This window comes from Cinclus cinclus, chromosome 2 (genome assembly GCF_963662255.1).
Source record: "Cinclus cinclus chromosome 2, bCinCin1.1, whole genome shotgun sequence".
Taxonomy (NCBI): Eukaryota; Metazoa; Chordata; class Aves; order Passeriformes; family Cinclidae; genus Cinclus; species Cinclus cinclus.
In genome coordinates, this window is record NC_085047.1 from 66,301,789 (window position 1) to 66,324,029 (window position 22,241).

The following is a 22,241-nucleotide window of genomic DNA, read 5'->3' on the forward strand; positions in this document are numbered from 1 at the left end:
GGCTTTCTAGAGATGAGTTCTTAATTCAAAACTCTACGAGACTCATGGGAATTTTTGCATTGAATGTAATAGGCTTTTTAACAATTATAGAAATAATTTACAGTATTACTGCACTACATAGTTTTAAAAAAATATTTGTTACTAAAACTAATTCATTTTTTTCAAGCTATATGTCATGGGATATGCTTGAAGTTTCTGTTATTCTCCATAGGACAGGATGGGGCTGTTTAATCTCCTCTTCCCCAGTGTTTCAGCCCTCTGTGGTGGGGGAAGAATGATCCTTAGTGTGCAGAAATGAATGAATACTGTAACAACATCCAAGCCTATTTGCCATACAGACCTTCCACTAAAAACCAAAAGGTGTATTTTGATCATATAGATATATATATATGTGTATATATAGGCATACATATCTGCATACAACTAACCTATGAAAATATTTATGTTAATGAGATTTGCCTGTGCTTTATATTAGCTGTCTGTTATAAGTTACTCTGAATTTTTCCTAATAGGTGCATTTAAAAGCAAGGAGGAAATGGGGTGTGATTACATAATTCCCTAATTATGCTTTTAATCTAGCCTATTAAGTTTATGAAGACCTTTATAATCCTTTAGTCAGCACAAATAATATTAAAAAAAAAACCTTTAAAGAATAAAGACAGTCTTTCACAAGTAACTCAGAGATATGTTCAAACTTTGCTAAAAATGGAAATAAAATTGCAATGTAGGTGAGTATATTTTATTGAAGAATTATTTTTGACTTCATTTTCCAAAAATTTTCACAGGAAAATTTTGGGCACGGACTTCATTAGCAGTGCAATTCACTGTCATACTTCAAGTTCTTGTGATTCTGCAATTATTTATCAGTTACAGTACTGTACATACATAGACATTGAAAGATTAACAAACAAACCTGAACAGAATTCTTTAAAAGGGAGAAACTCTTTCTCATACTATTTTCCTGCATTTTCAAGAAAAATGAGAAGCTTATAGAATACTCAAAGAGGCAATATGGTTAAATAGTAAATTTATCAGAATTCCATCGTTAAAGCAGATTACTTCCTGCTAAGTAACTTAGAGGTTAAATAAATAAAAACCAACCTACCAAAAGTCACAGAACACAGAGAGTTTAGACACCCAACCTAGTCAGGAACAGGCATGCTTATGTTCTGATGCATGTCCTGGGATCGGACTGTCCTGAGCTCTGGCCTTTATCTTAGGTGGTAGTATACTTCAGTAGACCTTTTGTGTGGAGAATAACCAAATGACTCCTGTTTTCTTTCCCTCTGCTCTTCCTTCCCAAAGATGCTTTGTTACATATGAGTAATGTAATGAGGAACCTAATCCTTTTCCCAAATAAATGGTAAAACCTAAGTAGCTTAAATGAACTTCACTGAGCATCAAATGATCTATGTGTGAGATGTCACATTATCTCCTTGTACTAACAAAGCCAGAAGGCTATTTGCGAAGCTTTGAACAGTCAGTACTAAACATCTGATAACAGAAATTAAATACAATTAATTTAATAATTATTCATTTCCACAAAAACTTAATTTTTAGTACAAGTTAACCCAAATATTAAGTCTTCATCAAATCTCTAGCTTTGCTTTGTGTACTGAAAAATTATAGAAAATGACAGAAAAAAAGAAGAAATAAATTCTTCCTTGCCAATCTATTTTTCTCATATTTTTCGATGCACTTCTCAAAAAGCTTGACAGAATGACAGGTCCAAAACTGAACACTCTTTTAGTTTCATATTCTTAGACGCCTGTTCCTTCTTCTTTTCTTTTTTTTTTTTTTTGGGGGGGGGGGGGGTTGTTTGTTTTGGTTTTTTTTCTTTTGTTTTGAGACTCTCTTGAAATGAAGATCATTGTTCTAGCAAAGAACAAGAAATAGACAGCAGAAATATTGCAGTATCGCACACTGAAAGAGTGAATCATACCTGGAAAGAAACTGCATAAAATTATGTATTTTTCAAGGTTTTAAAAATATGGAAAGTCCTATGCTTCATTCAGTTTGTTTTGTTTTTCTCATGCATCTTTTCTAATTTTCCATTGACAATAGAGTTCAGTCACAGAGGGACACATGTAGGTTCTGTGACCAGATTTCTCCTTTTTACTGGAAACAAAATTTGACAAGGAGTAACAAAATGAAATTGCTAAAGAAAAGGATTTGTGAAATAGAAAACAATAAATTGTGTGGATGATTTTCTACTCATCCACAAATTTTCTATGAAATACACAGCAATCTGGTGAGGTTTAAGCTATTGCTTAAATCACCTTTGGTATCAGAGTAATGGGTAGAACCTCATAGTGTGACATCAACTGTAAGAAGACTTCTAGACATTGTCTTACCCCTATTCCAAGGAAATTAGTATAAAAATAAAATAAAAACCATAATTCATATATGCTTGAATACATAAGCTACAGTTTCAAACTGAGTTATAAGGAAGAAATCTTGAGCTTACAAGTCTTAATATGTAAAGGGATCAACAATTATATGAATATGATATGAACAATATATATGTTTTTTCAATAAAACTTTGGTTAAGTCCTCTCATCAGCGCCTTTGAAAGAAGCTATCCTGTTTTAAAGGAAGAAGAGGGTCTTTAATGAATTAATGATCAGATAAAATATTAGAACTGAGAAGAATTTAAATGAATGGTCATTTTTTATACTGAAGGGATCTCCACAGCAACATCCTTGAATAATCTGTGTGCTGGGTGTGTTGTTAATTATTTACCCAAGAAAAATGGGTATATAAAATATTTTTATTTAAATTATTAATTATAATCACATCTAACTTGATCATAGAGGTATGCATTTGAATGATAACAAAAGTAGATTAAATTCAGTGTTGGTAACTGCAGAATCAAGGAGACTGGAGAAGAATCATCACATATGGGAAACAATAGGCTCTTAAATGGCTTAAAATTGGCTATTACCACTTAGAAGATAACTCTGGATTCATTGTGTATACTTTTATTTTCTTAATGCATACAGTATACCATTTGATACTCTTTCCGTATACAAATATCTGCTAGTAGCCACTTATTAAGTTAGGTTTTTGAATCTTTGATCTGGAAGTGAGTTTTTGTCTTTAATTTCTCAAAAAAGGTGGTATGACAGTAATTTAATTTTAATCCTCTTTATTTTAGCATTGTCTTAATAAAGAGCATTCTTTATTTTAAAATGAAGAATTTTAAAATACAGGCATAGTTGCATTTTGAGGGATTTTCAGTATCTTTATTCTATGGGAATGGAAAATTCATTTGTTTGTGCATATGTCTATATGTAATCTAGAATGCATAATATATCATCACTGTCATAATATTTAAAATAAATATTTCTTATAATGACCTCTTGAATCATATGTTTCATATGATGAGGCACACACACCTTGGTGAGCATCTTATCCCTGTAAGCCACTGGTAATGTTTCTAAAGTCCAAACTTTCCAGATGTAAAATGAAGAGTTTTTATACCATTTATTGAATTTTTATCAATTTTATATCATTTTATTCAATCAATCCTTCTCAAAATCCCCATGGAAATTTGTATGCAACGAAATTGGAAACAAAACCTGAAGCTGCACAAGGTTCCAGAAATCTGGGAAACTTTTGCCTCCACAGAAAATGCACAGTAGAGACTTCATGAATACCCCTAAATAAGAAAACTATTCTTGTTGTCTGATTTACTTCTGGTCAAAAATTGGTAGGTTACTTCCTGCAGAGGCCATACTCTAATTCCTTGGAATAGCACAGTACATACTGCAGCCATTACATGAACTTAATAGGAAAGACTGACTTGAGTGATTTGTCATGACCAGCAATTTTATTATGCTTGCAGTTTACAAAGTAGTATTTTTACAGGGCTATGACAGCAGCACAGTGCAACGCTGTGGAAAGAGAAGAAAAAAACAGGAGAAAAGAGGGTGAGAGAAAAGAAGGAAAGATAATTTGAGAAGCTGTTTCCTTTACTCTGAATAAGACTCCTTCATATTAATGCTTGTCACAATTTGTGCAGTCAGTGATAAGGTGACCCATATTTGACAGTGCTGTAAACTACAGAGCAATTGGGGCATGGAAAGGAAGCAAAGAAATGACAGCTCAAAACAAAATGTCCCTCATATCAGTCCTTGAAGCTATTTCTGAGTTGAGGAAAGGAAGCACAAAAAGCACTGGACAGCCGTCAATCATACTAGTTAGCCAATAATTTATTAATATATTACCACCACATATAGTTTTAAGCAACCTACTTGTGGCTGGAAGAACTTGGCATAAAGGGACTACCCCGTACAGATGTGATCAAATACTCTTGATCTCAGGCATGATTCTTTAAGTGGATTTTCCTAAATTTTGTTCTGGTCATTCTTTACTCTGGTTTCTAATTTTAGAGGAAGCAATGAAGCCAAGCTAAATGGTACAGTCAGTGAGAACTGAAAACTCAAATGTTACTATTTAACTCCCACAATAAAATGGGGCTTGCAGACTTCAATCTGAAATACATACCAATAATTTCCCTGACTTGTTTTCATTTAAAATACTTTCTGGCAAATAAAGCTTTTGCCAATGCTTATTTCAAAATGCACTTTTCCCTGAGTGATGATATTTTTAATTGACATCAGAAACACGCATACTAAAAACGCAAAGGAATGCAAACATTTCATATGCCTCCCTGCTTGGTATTACTCAAGTAACCTTTTCCAAAGGTTATAACTAACCTTTTGTTGGAATTTTTTTATCAAAAAAATGAAGGTTGACAATGAAGCTAGTTCTTACAACATGAAATATTCACAATTACTTCAGTGCTTTTTTCTTTGTGCTAAAGAACCCCTTGCAAAACATTCTTATTCAGCATCTTCTGCTATCTATTAAAATTTTATATCAGAGTTAAAGTTTTATAAGGCTTAAGGTTATGAAATATTAAGACAAGAGTTGAGCTTGTGATATTGAGTGGTAATTTCTGTTTAAAAGACAGCAAATGTATCTACCAGAAAATGAAAAAATACAGATTTTTATGGCATTGCTCCTTTATGGATATGATTTTCTGATACTCCTTTCTCATACTATATTTATTTTTGGTCAATGCATAACAGAAAAAAAAAGAAAAATAAGCATTGAGATCCAATAGCATGAAATTGTTACAAACTTCCTTTCAAAACTTTCAATTAGTTTGTCTTGGCCAACTTCAAAATTTGATCAGGAGCTACTGGTCACCACACATCAAAAGCATTTTAGTCGATACCAGTCGCAGAAATGTCAGTAGCTAAGGGGCTCTGTAGTGCTTGGCCTCAATCTGAATACTTTCTGCTTGAATTCAGAAATGTTCATCTGGTGTATCTCAACAGTGTCTCTGTATGAAATTCTTATATGCAGCTCTTAAGCACATTTAAAAATAATTCAAATAGATGGTTCAGCAGGTGGTTCAGTAATTGTTAAAAATGTCCCTCATTGGGGGGTTTCTTACTTCTCTATTGGTGAAAAATATGTGCCTTGGGCTGAAAATAACACTTTCAATTGCAACAGTAACTTCTGAAATTTTCATTTTGCATTTGTTTTTCTAATTTGTAGAATTTTCTTTATAAAGTAGTTTATATAATTTTCTTTGGCAGCACTGTGCAATTATTGTTTTCTATCTGTTTCAGAAACTTCTGAGTTACATTTTTATCCTAGTATCTTCTTCTATAGACCATTACATGTAATTTGAAGTAAATCCATCTATATATGAAGGACAGCAGCTCAAAATTCTTCTTTATTTCGACCTTTAAAGGGATATTTATTCTCTTTTAAGTCATTCTTTTTATCATTTTAGTTTAAGATGATGAGGCGTGGGCTGCCTTCCCAGAAATTTAAGCTCATTAGAAGAGTAAAATTCAGATTGTGCCCTGAACCAGTCTGTTCTTCATTATTCTATTCATGGACAATCTTTATGGAAACACAGAATGGGTAGTACAGAAACCAAAGCACTTCTTAAGTACAATCCAATCCATACTACTGTAGATATCTGATATTATGTCAGCTGAACCATGGCTTAAAGCATGTATTTTTCTCCATTTACTCCAGAATATAGAAAGATAGACCAAAATGGGTAATCTAAATGTAAATAGCTAAAATGCATAGAGATACTCTACCTAAATAATGATCTCACTCAAGAACTGTGATCCTGATTCTCTCTCATCACACAGAGAGAGAGGACTCATCTTGTGCAGTACATGCACATCTTTTTTCAGCCAAGCTATATTCAAATCCTGAGTACATTATGTTGACTAGATGAATACTGAACTAGGTGTCATTCTTCTAGATGAGCAAAATTAAATTAAAGAAACTAAGGTAGCACTGGAAAAACAGGCTGAAAAGGATCATCAAAGCTCCCTGCCTGCAGTTTTAGCAAAGAAAATTTGGAAAGGTTAAATTGTTTTTGACCTGGTTATCCAAAACAAAAAAGTAATACTAAGAAAAGTTATGGTAGTCAGAGAAGGTTTACCAAAAATCTAGTTCCTTTGTTTTGCATGCCATTTCTCCTAAATTTTCTAATTATAAAACCTAAGTAATGTTGTTTTAATCTCAGAAATTAGTTTCTAATACAATGTGGAGATTTAAAATGAAATGCCATTTGAAAAGGTCATAAAGCAGGGACAACACACAGCATGTGACAAAAGGTTTAGCAGAAGAATAATACTGTGCTTTTTTGCCCCATTATAATTTTAACAAAAATATTATTTCCTATCTATAAAGATTGCTGTGGCTCATTTCCTTTTGACACTACAGCTCACTGAGTAGTTATCAGCAGTAATGGAAAACAGGATTGAAATATTATGCTGATAGTAAATTATAAACTTTAATATAAGACTAATTTAGCATATTTCTTCAAAAGCCGTGGAAAATTGTCAAGTTCACCCATCTAAAACTTATTACTGTTATTGAAATCCTTATTCCTTCTCAATCATATAGCAAGCCTATATAAACACAGGAGACTCTAAAACCCAAAAGATTACTTGAGCAAGATAATGATTCACAGGGGAGAACTTAAGTGCTCAGAAAAAAACTGCACAATTTAAAAACATTAATGTGGTGGCTATATTTCCCAAAATAGGATATGTGATCTGAGAATTAATAATAAAATATATTTTCCTTCTGCTATTAAATTTGAAAACAACTCTTGGACTATTTGATGAGAGTTTAAGATAAATAATTTTCCATAATTCTAACAATGAAATCAGAACCTTGATGATTTCATGAACCAGAATGCAAAAATTAGAAAATAAAAAGTCCTTATCAGCTCAATCCAACATATAATTTGAATAATTTAGTACTAGTTCTTGTCATACTCTTTAGAATTTTTAACTACCTAATTATGATCTGTGAAAAAATGGTCTTTTTTTATAAGACTGGGATTTTTTTCATATGCCTTATAGGAATTTTCAGTAATTCTGAAAATCTTAATTATTAACTTTAATCAGTAAATGGTAGCAGTGGAATAACTCCTTCCCACTATTTTTTTATAAAACACTATTTTATTAAAAAAATATTTTTATGGAAAATTCATGTTCATCCCTGCTTTGTGTACAGATAAGAAAGATCAGATCTTTTTTGACTCACCCGTCTATTCACAGTGAATTTAACTACAACAGAATGATCAAATTGTACACACAAGGATTATTTGTTCCTACTTTCAAAACATTTTGGTATCCATTAATTTTAAACAAGCCTAAAGAAATTTCCTATATAGACTAATTTAATGTAATCATTTGCCACAAGGACTTATCTGACATTCTTATATGAATTAGCATGAGATAAAGGAAATCAGGGATTGGAAGAAAAAGGTTATGGCAAAAATACACATAACCTTTCAAGATTTTCTGAAATACTGAAGCAAAGACAAGGCATGCAAAATATTTATATGAATAGCCATTAGGAATACCTATTTTTTATAGATAATTTATCCTGAAATTAGATCAGCTTTAGATTGAGTTTTGATATTCTTTAAATTGTCTACTGTACATGACATAAAGTTTGTGTTTGTTTGGTGCCTTTTTTAGACAAAGCTCTGTTTCTGAAGAGAAAAACCTTTACAAAATGGCTACTTAGCCAATATTACTATCTGTATTTTCTCCAGGAGATTTTGGACTAAATAATGCAAATTATATTAAAAAAAAAAAAGCAACTATACAAATCAGTGAGGAAAGTTAGACCTATCTACTTGTTATTCCAGTATGCTCAAACATACAGAGATAAAAGTTTCATTACAGTGTTGCAGCCCTGACAGCAAAGTTTGCAACAGATAGTTAAAACATGACATTTGCAAAGAGAGGCAGCAATACTTCCAGAAATTAGCATTTTTCTGGTTTGGCTTACCATATATAGATATCTAATATCTATATTCTGTATATCATGGAAACATACAACTGTACATATGCTGAAATATGTAGGCTCCTCACCATTTAACATAAATTTTTAAAAAATATATATTGACACTTTTCTGCTCAATTTAGGCCATAATCATACTCTCTTGAAAACTTTTAGCAGACAATGCGCCCACTAGAGAGAGAATCTATCAGTGCTTGTAGCAGAATGTACAAACCATCTGTTGGATTGGGTTGTTTCTTTCAACTTCTGTTTTCACATGCTAACATAAGAAGTCAAGCTAAGTAAAGTTCCTGAAGAATACTGAGCTTTTCCTACAGGACAGTATTCATGGGTGGCTCTGTTTAGGCTACACAAAAAGGCAAGAGAGAAAAACAAGGCCCTGAAGAGAGATAATTGACTTCACCTTGCAAAGTAACACATGCCTAGACAAATCTCTGTTGTAAAAGAACACTTAAATTGCAGGGAGAGAAAAGAAAAATGGGCACTTTCCAAATTTCATTTGAGATTAATTAATCTCAAAAAATTTTTAGGCTTTTGTATCTTTTTTTTTTCCACTGACCTTTTGTATATGTTCTTGTGTCATGTTTCTTTTCCTTTGCAAAGAAACCTTCCAATGAATTTCTCCTTCTGAAGTAAGCCTCTTAAATTGCAGTTCATAAGATAACTCACATTCCTTCCTTTCCTAATTACTCACTGACTCTTTTTTGCTACATTTCCAGTCACCACTCCAAAGGAAACAGGACACTTCTGAGAGAAATTTCCTTGATTAGACAACCATTTTTCATTCCATGCATTACACTCTTAATGATGTGTACTATTTTACTATGAGAGGATTAAGAGTCTTACACATAAAAAGATCATATTCCAAGTCTCAGTTTTAGTAATGTTTGAAGCCTGTCATGAAAACCTGAAGAGAAATCAACCTGTCAATTTTCATGGTGGTTAAAGGGAAGGCACTAACCATTACTTAGTGGTGTTAGGAAACCATACAAAACTGCTCTAAAGTTTTTATTTTGTATCTAATTCACTATCTGGAAGCAGTAAACATCTTTATATTTTCCACAATATTTTGAAGATAATGTAATGAGAAATGGTGGGTGTAAAAGAAGAGATTATAGGGGATCTCGTCTCTGCTAAGTGATTAGCTGTACTGATTACCAAAGAAGAGGAACAGCCTTGCCCTTAATGGGTCACAGGTGTGACTAATAAAGATAAGTGTGATAAAAGGGATGAGTTGGCCAGTCAGGGGTATACTTGAGGAAGACAACATGGGGTAGAGAAGTCCTGAGGAAGGAGGAACAATCAGGAGAGGCACAGAGACCAATATAAAAAGGAAGGGAGTTGCTGCAGTTAAAGTTGTGCTGTGAGGTCAGTCTGGGTCTGATGGAGTCAGAGCTGGAGCCTGCAGTCACAGCTGAGCTGGGTGAAAGGTGTGTTCAGAGTCTGCAAACCAATACTTGCAGTCACAGTCCAGCAGGAAACAGCCACAGTCAGAGTCTGCAGCTGGACCCCACAGTAAGAGCTTGCTGTAGTCAGAGTCAGGATGGCAAAGCTGTAAAGAAGAATAAACTGGGACCCTTGTCATGTTGTTGAATGAGAGTCTGTGTCTTGGCTTATCTCTACCCCTAACAAGGGGTCTGCTGCAACAAGAAATATGACATAGGGTGGGATAACTGGGGGGGATAACAATGAAGTTTGTGCATGAAAAGGAGCACACTAAACTTCACATAATCCAAGAATTACCATTTGGCAAACCAAATACACGAGGTTTTGTTATGTAATTCAACTTGTTTTTTATGAGTACTGTTGATAATTTTTACAATGATGTTTACTTGATGGAGATTTGGGGTCTTGCCTTTAAGGACTCAGACTCAAAAGAGCGAATTTCAGTTTATAAATTTCCTCATGTAATAAAGTTAGTTTTGCTTCAGTATTCTGTCTTTAAAATAAACAAACAACAACAAAAATCCCAGAAACCAAATAAACAAAATTACAATTTCCCCCCCCCACCCCCAAAACAAAATAATAGTATTGCTGTTCGCTTTCAGTTAGTGGCATTTCTTTAAAGACTAAGATTTTAAGGTGTGAGTCTGTGGCTAAATGAGGGGGACTGATTTTGGTTATGTATAGTCTTGAGATTTGGCACACCACAATACTCCAGTGGAAGAGCAAATCAGGTGAAGTTGTAAAAGTTAGTGAGGATGTACTTAAATTCAAAAAGATACATTCAATGACTGTTGTAAAAATGGAATGATAAAAAACTTCTAGTCCTCATACAGAAGGTTATAGATTTTTCTTTTGATCTTTGTCAGCATCTGCAGGCAACCTTTTCACAGAAAGATACTGACAGTTGGAGAGAAATTACTGAATATACTTCTTTCTTTAAGGCAAAAGGACTGTCATGTCGAAACACGTCATGATTGATGGAAGTTTATTATGATTTTACCATCCCAGATATTCAAGAGTCCACACCACTACCAGGGAATCTGTTTGATATTTAAAAAATGCAGTAACGCTTCTTTCCTGTAATAATCTTTTCTTGGTACAGCACATTTCCTGAAGTGCTTGTAATTTTTTTTACCTGCAATTTCTTCAAACAACCAATGCATTTCTTGATGGTTCTGGATAATACAGTAGAACTGAGGCTCTACCCAAACAGATTGGATAATATGAATTCTTTTTTCACAAGCTATGTGTCTGTTCATCTACTACTATAATTAAATTTTAGCAGCACTATGGAATATTTGATTTGACTTGCTTTGTGCTAAGTATAACATTTCTGTAGAATGCTATCTAGACATTTGATTCTACTTCACCTATCTGCTGATTATTGTTGTGACAAAATAGCAAGTTGCACTATTCCATATTCATTTTTTCAGAGGTCTTTTACTTTTTTTCAAGATTATTGTACATTTTAATGCTCTCCTATAAACATGTGGGTGAATCATTTAAGACTCTTCATTTTTAAGAACATATGCATTGCTTCATTATTTAGTCCTTATTGACTAAAATGAAAGCACAAGGTGCAAAAGAAACATATGAAGAATTCCTACTGTTCCTAATTTTGCATGTCAAGGTTTTCCTCTTCATTCCCTTTTATAGCAGGTTTCATAAATTCCATTTGCATCTCTGATGAACAGTGCACAGAAGCATCCACTTTCATCTAAATTTCTGTCCTCTCTTTTCTAACAGAAGTCATTAATCTTCTTAATTAAAAAAACAGAGTCAAGATATGCAAAAACTTAATTCATGAGGATTAATTATCATCAAATATGTTGGTGGAGACACTTGATTAACAAACAATTATTAATTGAAGCTTTTGCTATTAAAAAAAACTTCTGATATGTGACAGTAGTTTGAAATTCTTTTGTCAATAGAAGACTAAAAATAGTTTAAAAACTGTTCCCACTAACTGAAAATATTCAGTAGTTTATTCTATATTGTTTACTTTCACTCTTCCCTGTTTTTCCCCTCTCTCCTTCCCTATATTTTATCTCTCATTTACTTGGAGTTGCTCTTACTATTTTGAAGGGGTATTTTTGTTCTGAACTTCAGATATCCACTTTTTATATCAATTATCTTTCTGGATATGTTAGAAGTAAAAATTATGATGAGAGAACTCAATAAATAGAACATAAATAAAGCCATCAGATGTTACACACAGAAGACTTGCATTTAGCATCATGATTAGCATTATAAAACTCTATAATATAAATTCTTTTATAAATTTAATCTTTTGGACATTCATAAACTATTATCATTTGACTGCATGAATAAAAATATAGAAATGCATGTGGAAATCAGTAGTGGACGGTGGTACACTAATATTACATGTTCTAATTTATAAGTAGAGAAATAACAAGGAATATGAGAAAACAAAACAGTGAACCAGACTGGCCTGAAGGCTTGGACTGGTGATGTACCTGACTGATCTGGAACATGATAAGAAGTTACATCTCTGTAGGCAATCAGAAGTCCATCTAAGAACTGAAAGTTGAGTGTCTGAAGTGCCATATATACCTGCAAGTACAGATGCAGTGGTTTTTTTTATCAAGTTTTCTCCTTACCTGCCAAAGATAAAACAACTTCTGTGCTCTGGAACAACCTATTCCTAGCTAGAATATAAAATAATATGGGGAACTATAGTTTCAATAAAATCACACAGCACAACAGAATCTGGCATGAGGAATGTGTCCTGTAGTTTTTTTTCCTTGCATAATTCAACACTCTGTTTTAGGTATGGATCACTCACACCATTGAAGAATCTCTAGAAAGAATTAGGAGGCCAGAGTCAGTCCTAGGACTGTATTTGGCAGAGATGCTGCCTGTGATTATACCCATTCAGATTCAAGGATCTTATGTGATTTTTCTATTTGATTTGGTTTTATTTTTCTTCATGAGTTTTGCACAAAGCAAAGCTACACAGCAACAAAAAGATACCAAGGTCAAAACAATGCTGCTTTTTCCATATGGTTAGAGTGGGAGGAAGGATGATAACAGATGACAGGAAAATACAAATGTTACGAAGGTTGAATATTTTAATGTTAATGAAACAGAGTCAAACACAAAACTTGACTGATACAGTTAAAAAAAGAATGAATTGCAGATGATATATTCCATGAATTGCACCCAGCTACTTATTAAAAAATAAGAAAATCATTGCATTATTAAATTCAGAAAATCAATCCTGTGTGACAGAGAGTGTTGGTTTAGATTCAAGAAATGATTTTTAAGTTTTGAAAAAGACATTTGCATCTCTCAAACGCATTTTGAGATAATGGCAAACCCTAAAATATAAAACCTCTTATTTTCAATTTTATACAATCTTACATGGTTTATTTTTATGACATTTTAATATAGCAAACTGAAGTCCAAACTTTGGCATACACACCACATTGAACCAAGTCTTAATTCTCGTGTATTTCTGTTGACTCATTTCTGAGAATTAAATACTCATTATTTTAGGTTTTATCTCATTAATTAAAGGCAATATTCTTCATGAATCAAGTAGAACATATAAAATTCCACATAAAGTACTGAAAATGGAAATCAAGAGATAAGATGTACCTGAGTAAATGAAAGAATGGATTTGGGATCCTAATTGGTAGGAAAGGTCTTTGTGACAGCCAGCACGTGGCAGGCAGATATGCAGTGAAGGACTGAAGAGTGAAGAAATAGGGCATACGATGAGAAAAGTGGTTTGGAAAACTAGGCTACCCATGGCAATCACCTCTGATGCCTTCAATATATTTCATTATGATACCAGAACTGCAACACTGGCTTAAACTAACAGTAATCCTCAGCATAGCCAGTACAAATATTCAAGACTTCAGCTGGAAATAGAAAATATGGAAAGAACAATGTGACATAAACGTGAAGCATGTGTTGAAACTTCCAGCTAAATTTTAATATAAATTTTGGAGAAACTTTTTTTTTTTTAATGGAAAAACATTTTCACTTAAAAGACTATTTTAAAGTGTAAATGATGATAATGTTTTAAGCTGATATTACAGTTAAAAGCAAGATTTTCCAAAATTTTGAAATAAAATATTTAGAATATTAATGGAAAAACATCTAAACAAAATTATAAACTTTTCTAGAACTGTCACCAAAAGTCATATTTTAGTATTTTGGATCTATGTTCATCTTAACTTATTGGTAAGTTATGACTTTTTGAAATAAAAATCAGAAATTTTAGATACTGCTGAAATTAAATTTTTGGAAAAGTTAAGTTTTGGTGATTTGGGGATATTTTTTTTTTTCAGTATTACTAAGGATGATTGCACAGCTACTTGTCTTTCTGAAAAAGTTGCAGCATTTTTCAACTTTTTACAGGATAAATAATCTTTCTGAAACTTTTAATAACATCTAGTTCTTTCCCTAGTGTAAATACTTCAGGTCATTAATTCTGTATTCTTAAAAATTCTTCTAACAACACCAGGAAATTTGTATGTTAGGAAATTCTGCCAAAACATCATAGCATAGCATTTAAGGAGCAGTTTTTACCTCAAAAATTCCAGCTTGAGATGGAAAAACAAAGAACAAACTCTTAAACTGCTTCCAACAGAGAATAAAAAAAATTCAAGGATAGGAAGTAGCTGCTAAAAGGAAATGATCATGTGTTAAGAGTATGTTTATCTATATGTATCAGCAGCATTCTTATGAATTTAACAGATTCCAACAATTTGCTCTAATTTTTTCCATGTTTTCCACAATATTTAAGTGAATTTCACCGCTCACAGAAATATTATAAAGGAATCAACCCAAATTTATTCATTAAAAACAATATAAATTATATGCATATATGCACTTTTAAAATAAGTAAATCTTACAACGTTTACATTAAGAGAGAAATTGCAGGTGATACATACTTATTTGTGCATATGTAGACTTATATAGGTTCCTAGTGTTATTATTCTAGGAATGGTTTTATCGAGGAAAAAATATTATATTCAAGACAACAGAGTTTCTGCAGACTTATCTATAAGGATTCACCATTAACTGGATTTTCTAGACAGCTATTCTCTTTTCCTGCTTTGACTATGAAAAGGTTGAAAAGCATTTCTATTTTGCAGTGTTCTTTGATGTCACACTTAAGAGGCCCATAGTTTTAGAGGCATTTCACTGATTCAGTCACTCACTGTGCAACTGATATTTTCACTGCCAAATCTTTTCATAATGTTGTATTCTTTTAAATATTCCTGCAAAACAGTGCATTTTTAGTCCAGAGGAAAAAAAGAATGGTTGGTTTTGTCAATGTTGACAGTACACGGGTAACAGCAACCAAAAACTGGTCACGTTCTTTGCTTCCTTTGCTTAAAATGTATTTAATGGGCTCATGTTTTCTAGCAGCATCCATACTTTTATTGAGATGAGTGATATGCTTTTTGCTAACACTTTGAAAATATAATAGATTCAATTAATTCTATCCTTTTATTCAGTCTTTTTAGATCAGTTTGAATTTGCCATGTAGATATAAAATTATGTTCTTTTATCAAATTTAATTGAACATTAAACATTTAAATCGATCATTTGAACCTGAACTAGCCACTTTAAACTATTGATACATTCAATGATGAGAAATAAGGATATCTGAAAGATAATTCACCCTATTCAAAAATGTGCAACTAAGATAAAGATGAGATGAGAGAAGATAAATCCCCATCATGGACTGAATGAGTTGCACAAACTAAAGTGTCTTGCTGACCCATTAAACACAGCAAATACTACCATCAACTTGGCAGCCATCTATGAAAAAAAAATGAGAGAACAAAGTAAAATAAGGATTTGAGGTAAAAATATAGGAATGGGAATTCTATTAGGATTTTATTAAAAATGTCAAAGGAGATAAGGGAAGGATTAAATTATACCGAAATTCAAAGATTATGAAATAGGGAGAAACAGATGAATGAGAGGTCCAATAAGTTGTTAATGAACTTCAGGAAATTTGACTTTATTTTTGGAAGTATCAAGGACAAGATACAGACAAGACTGGATAGAAAATAACCCGGTAAGTAAATCCATGGGGTAGATGGCAAGAGAAGTTGGTGAAACCAATGATTTCTGGGTAAGGAACCTAGGATTTGAAGAAGGCAGTTGGGAAACCTTTGAGACCGTGGAAGGAAGGGAGAAAAGAGAGAATAAGGTCCAGGGGAACACACATTCAATTAAAAAAAAAATAAAATTAAACAAAACAAAAACTGTAAAGAAGATGTAACAGTAAAAGACAGTACGTTTGAGAGCACCAAGAAGAAAGTTTTATATGAATCTTTGCTTGTCACTAGCATCCCAAATGCAGTGGAAGACTTGCCATATCTTCAGCTGTTGGATTCCTCAATCTTTCTGCAGAGAAAGTACACAATCATCATTTTAGTTACATAAAAATTAAGAACTGTCTTTTGGCGTCAGTTATTTTATCAGTTCAAGTGGCAGTGGGATACACAGTGAATCCTCAAGTTTCAGTTCTTTATTCAAGAGATGGACAAAAGAAATTGGAGTACATGTAGTGACGTGTGTTCTTCTGCTTCTTTTGTTAAAAACCAAACCAAAACAAACAGCCAAGCTTTAGAAATGCTGTTCTACAAGTATCAAAGCCAGGTTTTAAAGTTAGGAAATTCTAGACCTTTATTCTCCTTGTAACTTGTCAAATTCTATACACGTATATATATATAGTCTTCAGCTATGTGATCTTGCACTATTTTTACTACCTGACTCTTCTGCATCCCATGCACAAAGCATAGATCCTCTGAGAATGAATAAGAGCTTTGGAGGAGAAAGGTCTGTGGCCTGTGTTGTGTAGGAACCCTGACTCTTTTGTTGTGAAAGTTAAAAGTATAAATATAAAAGCATACATGTTATATAAGCATTTTTAGAAGTTTCATAATCACTTTGAAAAACTGGCTCATCACAAAAAACAAATGGATTATTCTCTTCTGACTCCATAACCTAGAAATGCAGAATTGAGTGATCTATCTGCCAGATAGGCCATAAAGCATACCCCAAGTATTAAATTAACTTCTTAACAAAGCAGTCTATATGTGATAGCATAAAAACATAAGCAATTATTAATTTGACTTCTTCAGTATCTAATTTTAGGATCTGGTTATCACAGCAGAAGCTGTGGTTCAAATGTGGGTAGCACCTCAGAAAGGACACAGTCATGATCAGTTGTGAAAATACTTGAAGCTGTGAGAGCTCACAGGGCAGACTACGACATAGGAAGGTATCTTGATTCTTCTCCTAAGTTCAGATACCAGGATAAAAGCTGTAAACAGGAAACTCCGTTTACTTAGAAACCAGAGACCAGAATCCTGTCATGAGACCACATACACTTACAACAGTACATGAAGCAGACAAGTAGCAAATTTTTATGACCATTTTATTTTATCTGCATTTTCTAAAATGATCAAATATTTTCTTATTAAATTAGAAAGCTGCACTGAGAATGTTGCTCATCCTGACTGGTTTCAGATTCGTAACTTTCTACAGCAGCATGCCAGCCACAAGGTTGTAGGTTGCTAGGAGAAAAGGAAGACTTGGAAGTGGGCAAGATTAATGGGCAAACACATCAAAATGCAATATTTGTTGGCTCAGAACAGAAAAATACAAGAGAAATGCTTATACAAAAGCTTTGATCATATAGTTTCATCAAGCACATTTTTATGATCCTGAATCTACACTTACTGTAATGATTTAATTGAAATGAATAGTTTTGAAGCACAGAGACTTGCAAACTGAATTTCTCAGTTAATGTTTGAATTAGAAAATCATTCTCTCACTTATTAACTTTTTGGATTCCCATTAATACCGAAATGTTTGCTTCCCATTGACAAACTTGACAGAAACACAGTAAAATGCCTCCCTCATTACCTTTCTAGTGACCCGACATTTGAGCATGAAACTCTGTTGTGTGAGGAAGGTACAGTACTCAGTCCTTTTGCTTCTTGCTTTACAGTACACTATTGCAAAGTATCTAACGGTGGGAGGATTTGGCATCTTCTTTCAGAAGCTGTATTTTTCAAAATCTTGTATGTTTTATGAAAGACTTCTGCACTGTCACTGCTTGCTATATATGGGTTAGGCATATCTGACATATGCTTCTTGGAACTGTCTCTTAAACAAAATGTTAATTGAATCCTGTGTTCTCCACTCCTCCGGCACACAACTAGAGGAGTCTGGAACTGGTTTGCATGCGGGGTCATCATTTATGGGTGCAACTGAGAACAGAAAAAAGTAGTGGGAAAAGAGTACTATGCACACTGAAACAAATCAATTTAATGTTTTGCTGTGTTTTTTTCTTTTATCTCTCTTTCTGGTTTACCCCTCCACTATAAAATAGCGCTGTGGCAAAAATAAACCTGTTACTAGTTTGTGAGGCATGTACTGAGTGTAGTAGTGAACAGTGCCAAGGGCTCATAAGGAATTACACAGAATCTGAACAGTGTAAGGCAAGCATAACATGCCACCACCCACTCAGGAAGGACGGATTAAAAAACTAAATCTGCCTATTAAGTGAATCCCATTCATGTTGGGGGTTGATTAACATGTCACCTGAAAAAAAGCCATCGTGATCATGTCAAATTTCCATTATAAACTTTGAGGCTCTGATGGATGTATCACAGATCTTCCCACTGCTATTTTCCAAGCATTTTCTGGCTGATTTCTAAATCTTAATCATTAATTCATATTACAGATTTTTTCCCTAACAGTTTTGTCTTAGGAAATGAAGATTAAAAAAAAAAAAAAATCTTTAAATATCTGCTGCATCTATTGACAATTTTGTCATGCCAGCTGTAAACTAATTTGATATGCATGTTTCCAAGCAATTTCAAGCAATCAGACAGTGTTCTTACATGGTCTAATTGTTAACCATAGAACATATTTTTTTTTTTGTTTTTAAAGATACAATATGGAAAATAGAACAATTATGTAAGTACTTTATAACATGCCCTATCTAACCCTTCAGTCTTCTAAATGCCAGTAGGACCATCCACATTACCTTACTTATGCATAGATGTACTGTACAATTGACATGACAAGATATTATTCAGAAACATGCAAAAAAACCCAAATCAGTAAAGTAGAATGTATTTATTATCACACAACCATAATCTCTCATTAAATAAATCCCACAATATCTAACAGAATATTAAAACTGAAACCAAGAATTCAAGATCCTCCAGCTTAGTGTTTAGCTTAGATGTAGAAACAGTAACTAAAACTCCACTGAAAAGCAAACCCAGCTGAGCTGAAAAAGGTTACAGTACAAAATTCATGTACCAAGCTGAGGAGACCAACTGGGGAAAAAAAATAAACTAAAAAGCAAACAAAAATCCCAAACAAGAACCCAACCAAAACTCTTTTGGAGATACAAGGATACCAAGTAGACAGTAAAAATAAAAAACAAAAAGTAATTTGCACTTGTACTTGTATGTCAATAGTGGAAACAACATTTATAAAAAGACTGAGTGAAACATAACTTTACAGGGCATTAGAAGATTGTCAGATCATAGAACTTCCAAGCACAGAACTGTCATTTTTGCAGCACTTGACCAACTTTTAATATAACATACGAAGTCCATAGACATAAATGAAAGATTCTTTGACGAGAAACAGAAAGCCAAGCCTTAGACTCTAAAACTATCTTAAACATTTTCACACCTCAAAAAATGGCATTTTCATTAATAAGAAAATCACATCTCCTTACAAAGGTACTTTAGATCTGAACAAATTTGAGCATATTTTTTCAAGAGGACTATCAGCCACTGATGACTACTGCTTATTGCTACCGTTGTTTCAGTAGCAATAAATGAAGAACATGGGATAAATGGATTATGAAAATTAAGAGCAGTAAGAGCAGTAATCAGATACGAAATGTTACAGAGTACATGCATTCTATGAAGTCGACTCTTAGGTAAACATCAAGTGCTGCCATTAAAATTCAGTAAGTTTCTGTTAGTCTGCATATCTTTCCAGAATCTCAGATCAGTGACACATCTAAATGAAAAGTCTATAGAATTAGACTATATTTGTAATAGTTTTTCTTTTCCAAATAGTTTTTTTCAAACCCTTGAAGATATAATTTTAGGGTTGGTGTTTTGCATCTTTGTAATGTATCCGATAACAATTTCAATTGAATCCTAGGATAAGCACCTACTTGTTCCTCAGAGCGGCTTCCAATGTCATAAAAACTTCAGCATTGCTTTGTTTTAAAAATATACCCTAAATCACTTAGCAGCTATTCCTCATGTTTAAGTTATGTAGCTCCTATGAAGCTAACTATACTAACTGAAAGAAACAAGAGATTCAAGGAGAGAATATATACTTTAGGGCTCTCTGAAAAGGTGTAACATACTCAAAGTTACATACACATATGTTTGTCTACAGCTGTACTAATCCAAACATACACACAGTGTTGTCCCTTCATGTAATAAAATATTTAATACTAAATGCTTTACTTTCAATATGAAAAAAATCAAATAATTTATTTCATTTCTTTTCATGTTTAGAAACAGAATTGTATATTTCTCTCCATATGAAAAAAAAAAAAAAAGAGACAAGGGAAATGCAAATGAAGTAATCCTACCCATGAGGAGGCAGGGGCAAGCAGAGTTAAAGCAATTAATCATTTTACCCTTAGGACTATCTGTATCAGAGTTTTTTTTCTGAAAGCTCTCTGTTAGCTACATTTCCTTCTTCAAATGATTTTAATTTCTGTTTCGTCTGGGGGCAAAGAGGGCAGGAAATGGGAAGGAAAAGCAACTCAACATTAATGCATCTGTATGAAGCACAAGAATCTGGATGCGTCTTTCTTGCTCCTATATCCTCTCGGGTGTCACTCCGTTGATGACTCGTAAAATTCTTGTAAGTTTCATTTCTCTCTGAGGTAGGCTGTAACACCGAGTTTCAGGAAAGCAGAAGCTTTTACTTCGGAGCTTTCACCTGTCATCCCACTACCCAGAACAACACCACCTCCCGCTAGCGCTTTAATAAACTTCTGAGAAAGTTGGGTAGCGATTATCTACCCGGCGGAGCGCCGGCTTTGAGAGACGCCTGTCCTCGGGCCAGCCCTCGGGCAGGGGCAGCCCAGGAGCGAGGGCGGAGGTGGGGACAGAGACAGGTTAGGGACAGGGGCAGGTCAGGAGCAGCGGCAAGGCCAGGCCAAAGGCAACATCCCTGGTCCGCGTCACCTTGACCATGAGGCTGGCCGGCCTCCCGGGACCCTCGACAGCCCTTTATCCGCCCTTCCCTCCGCCTCCAAACCCTGCCAGTTCAGACGGAGGAATCGTGCCAGCCCCAGACCCTCACCGTCCCGCAACAACGCCAGCACACCGGCCCGGCTGCGCCGCCGCCCCGCCTCTGCCCCGCCATGAGCCCCGCGGACCCTCCCGACCGCGCCCGCCGCGCTCCCCTACCTGTGCCCGCCTCCGTCACCTGTTGCCCGGCTGCCTCCATCGGCGCAGCCCCCCGGCGCCTCCTCCCGCTCCGGCGGCGCCAGGGGCTTCTCGGGCTCGCGGGCCACTTCCATCCCGCCGGGCACCGCCTCCTCCTCCTCCTCCTCCAGGGACTCCACGTAGAAGACGGTGCGGGGCGGCGGCGGTCCCGGGCCGTGCCCCGCGGCCGGCCGGCCGCCGGCGGGCAGCAGCGTCCCGTTGGGCGGGCTGGCCGTGGTGGCCGCCGAGGAGGAGGCGGAGGAGGCGGATTTCTTCCAGAAGACGCCGTTACCTCTCTCCTGGCTCTTCAGCAGGCGGCTCTGGCTCGGTCCCCAGTGCTCGAAGCTGCTGTCGGGCGGCAGGCAGCCTCCCCCCGCCGGGCCGCCCGCCGGCGAGGGGTGGCTGAACAGTTTCCAGCGGAGGCGCAGGATGTGCTTCACGTCGAAGTCTTTCCTGCCGGAGCCGGACATGGTGCCGCGGCGGGCGGGGGACGGGCGCGGGCTGAGGCGGGACTCACGGCGGCCAGGCAGGGCCAGGCGGTGGCGGCGGCGCGGGGCGGCCCCGCTCCGGCAGCGGCCGCGGCTCCTCCGGGCAGCGCTGGGATTGTAGGGCGAGGGGTGGCAGCCGCCGGGCGGAGAGAGATGCGCACACACCAGTGCGGAGAGAGAGAGAGAGAGGAGGGATGGAGCTATGCACAGAGCCAAGGGGAGGTAGAGACACCCAGCAGGAAAGGGAGAGAGAGGGAGAGATGCCCAGAGCTGACGAGAACTACACGGTGATCAGTGGAAAGGGGAGGAGAGAGAGGCAGAAATGAGAGACATCTCTCAGGGGAGACGGACACTTGCGAGGGAAGAGGGGGTGAGGGAGGCTGCGACGACGCGCTAATCTGATTAACGGGGGAGCGAGCTGCAGCCCGGAGAGGAGCGGCGGCAGCAGCCACAG

The 22,241-nt window shown here is 35.6% G+C and overlaps 1 protein-coding gene across 2 annotated transcripts in view; it reads right to left on the reverse strand.

Annotated features, from left to right (window-relative positions):
- The window catches only part of KLHL1 (kelch like family member 1), a 173,813-nt gene extending 152,044 nt beyond the window's left edge, over positions 1–21,769 (reverse strand). For both annotated transcript variants that reach the window (XM_062487770.1, XM_062487769.1), the window contains exon 1: positions 21,282–21,769. In XM_062487770.1, the coding sequence (XP_062343754.1) occupies positions 21,282–21,769 (488 nt within the window). The remainder of the gene's footprint in view (positions 1–21,281) is intronic.
- Positions 21,770–22,241: the final 472 nt, after the last annotated feature.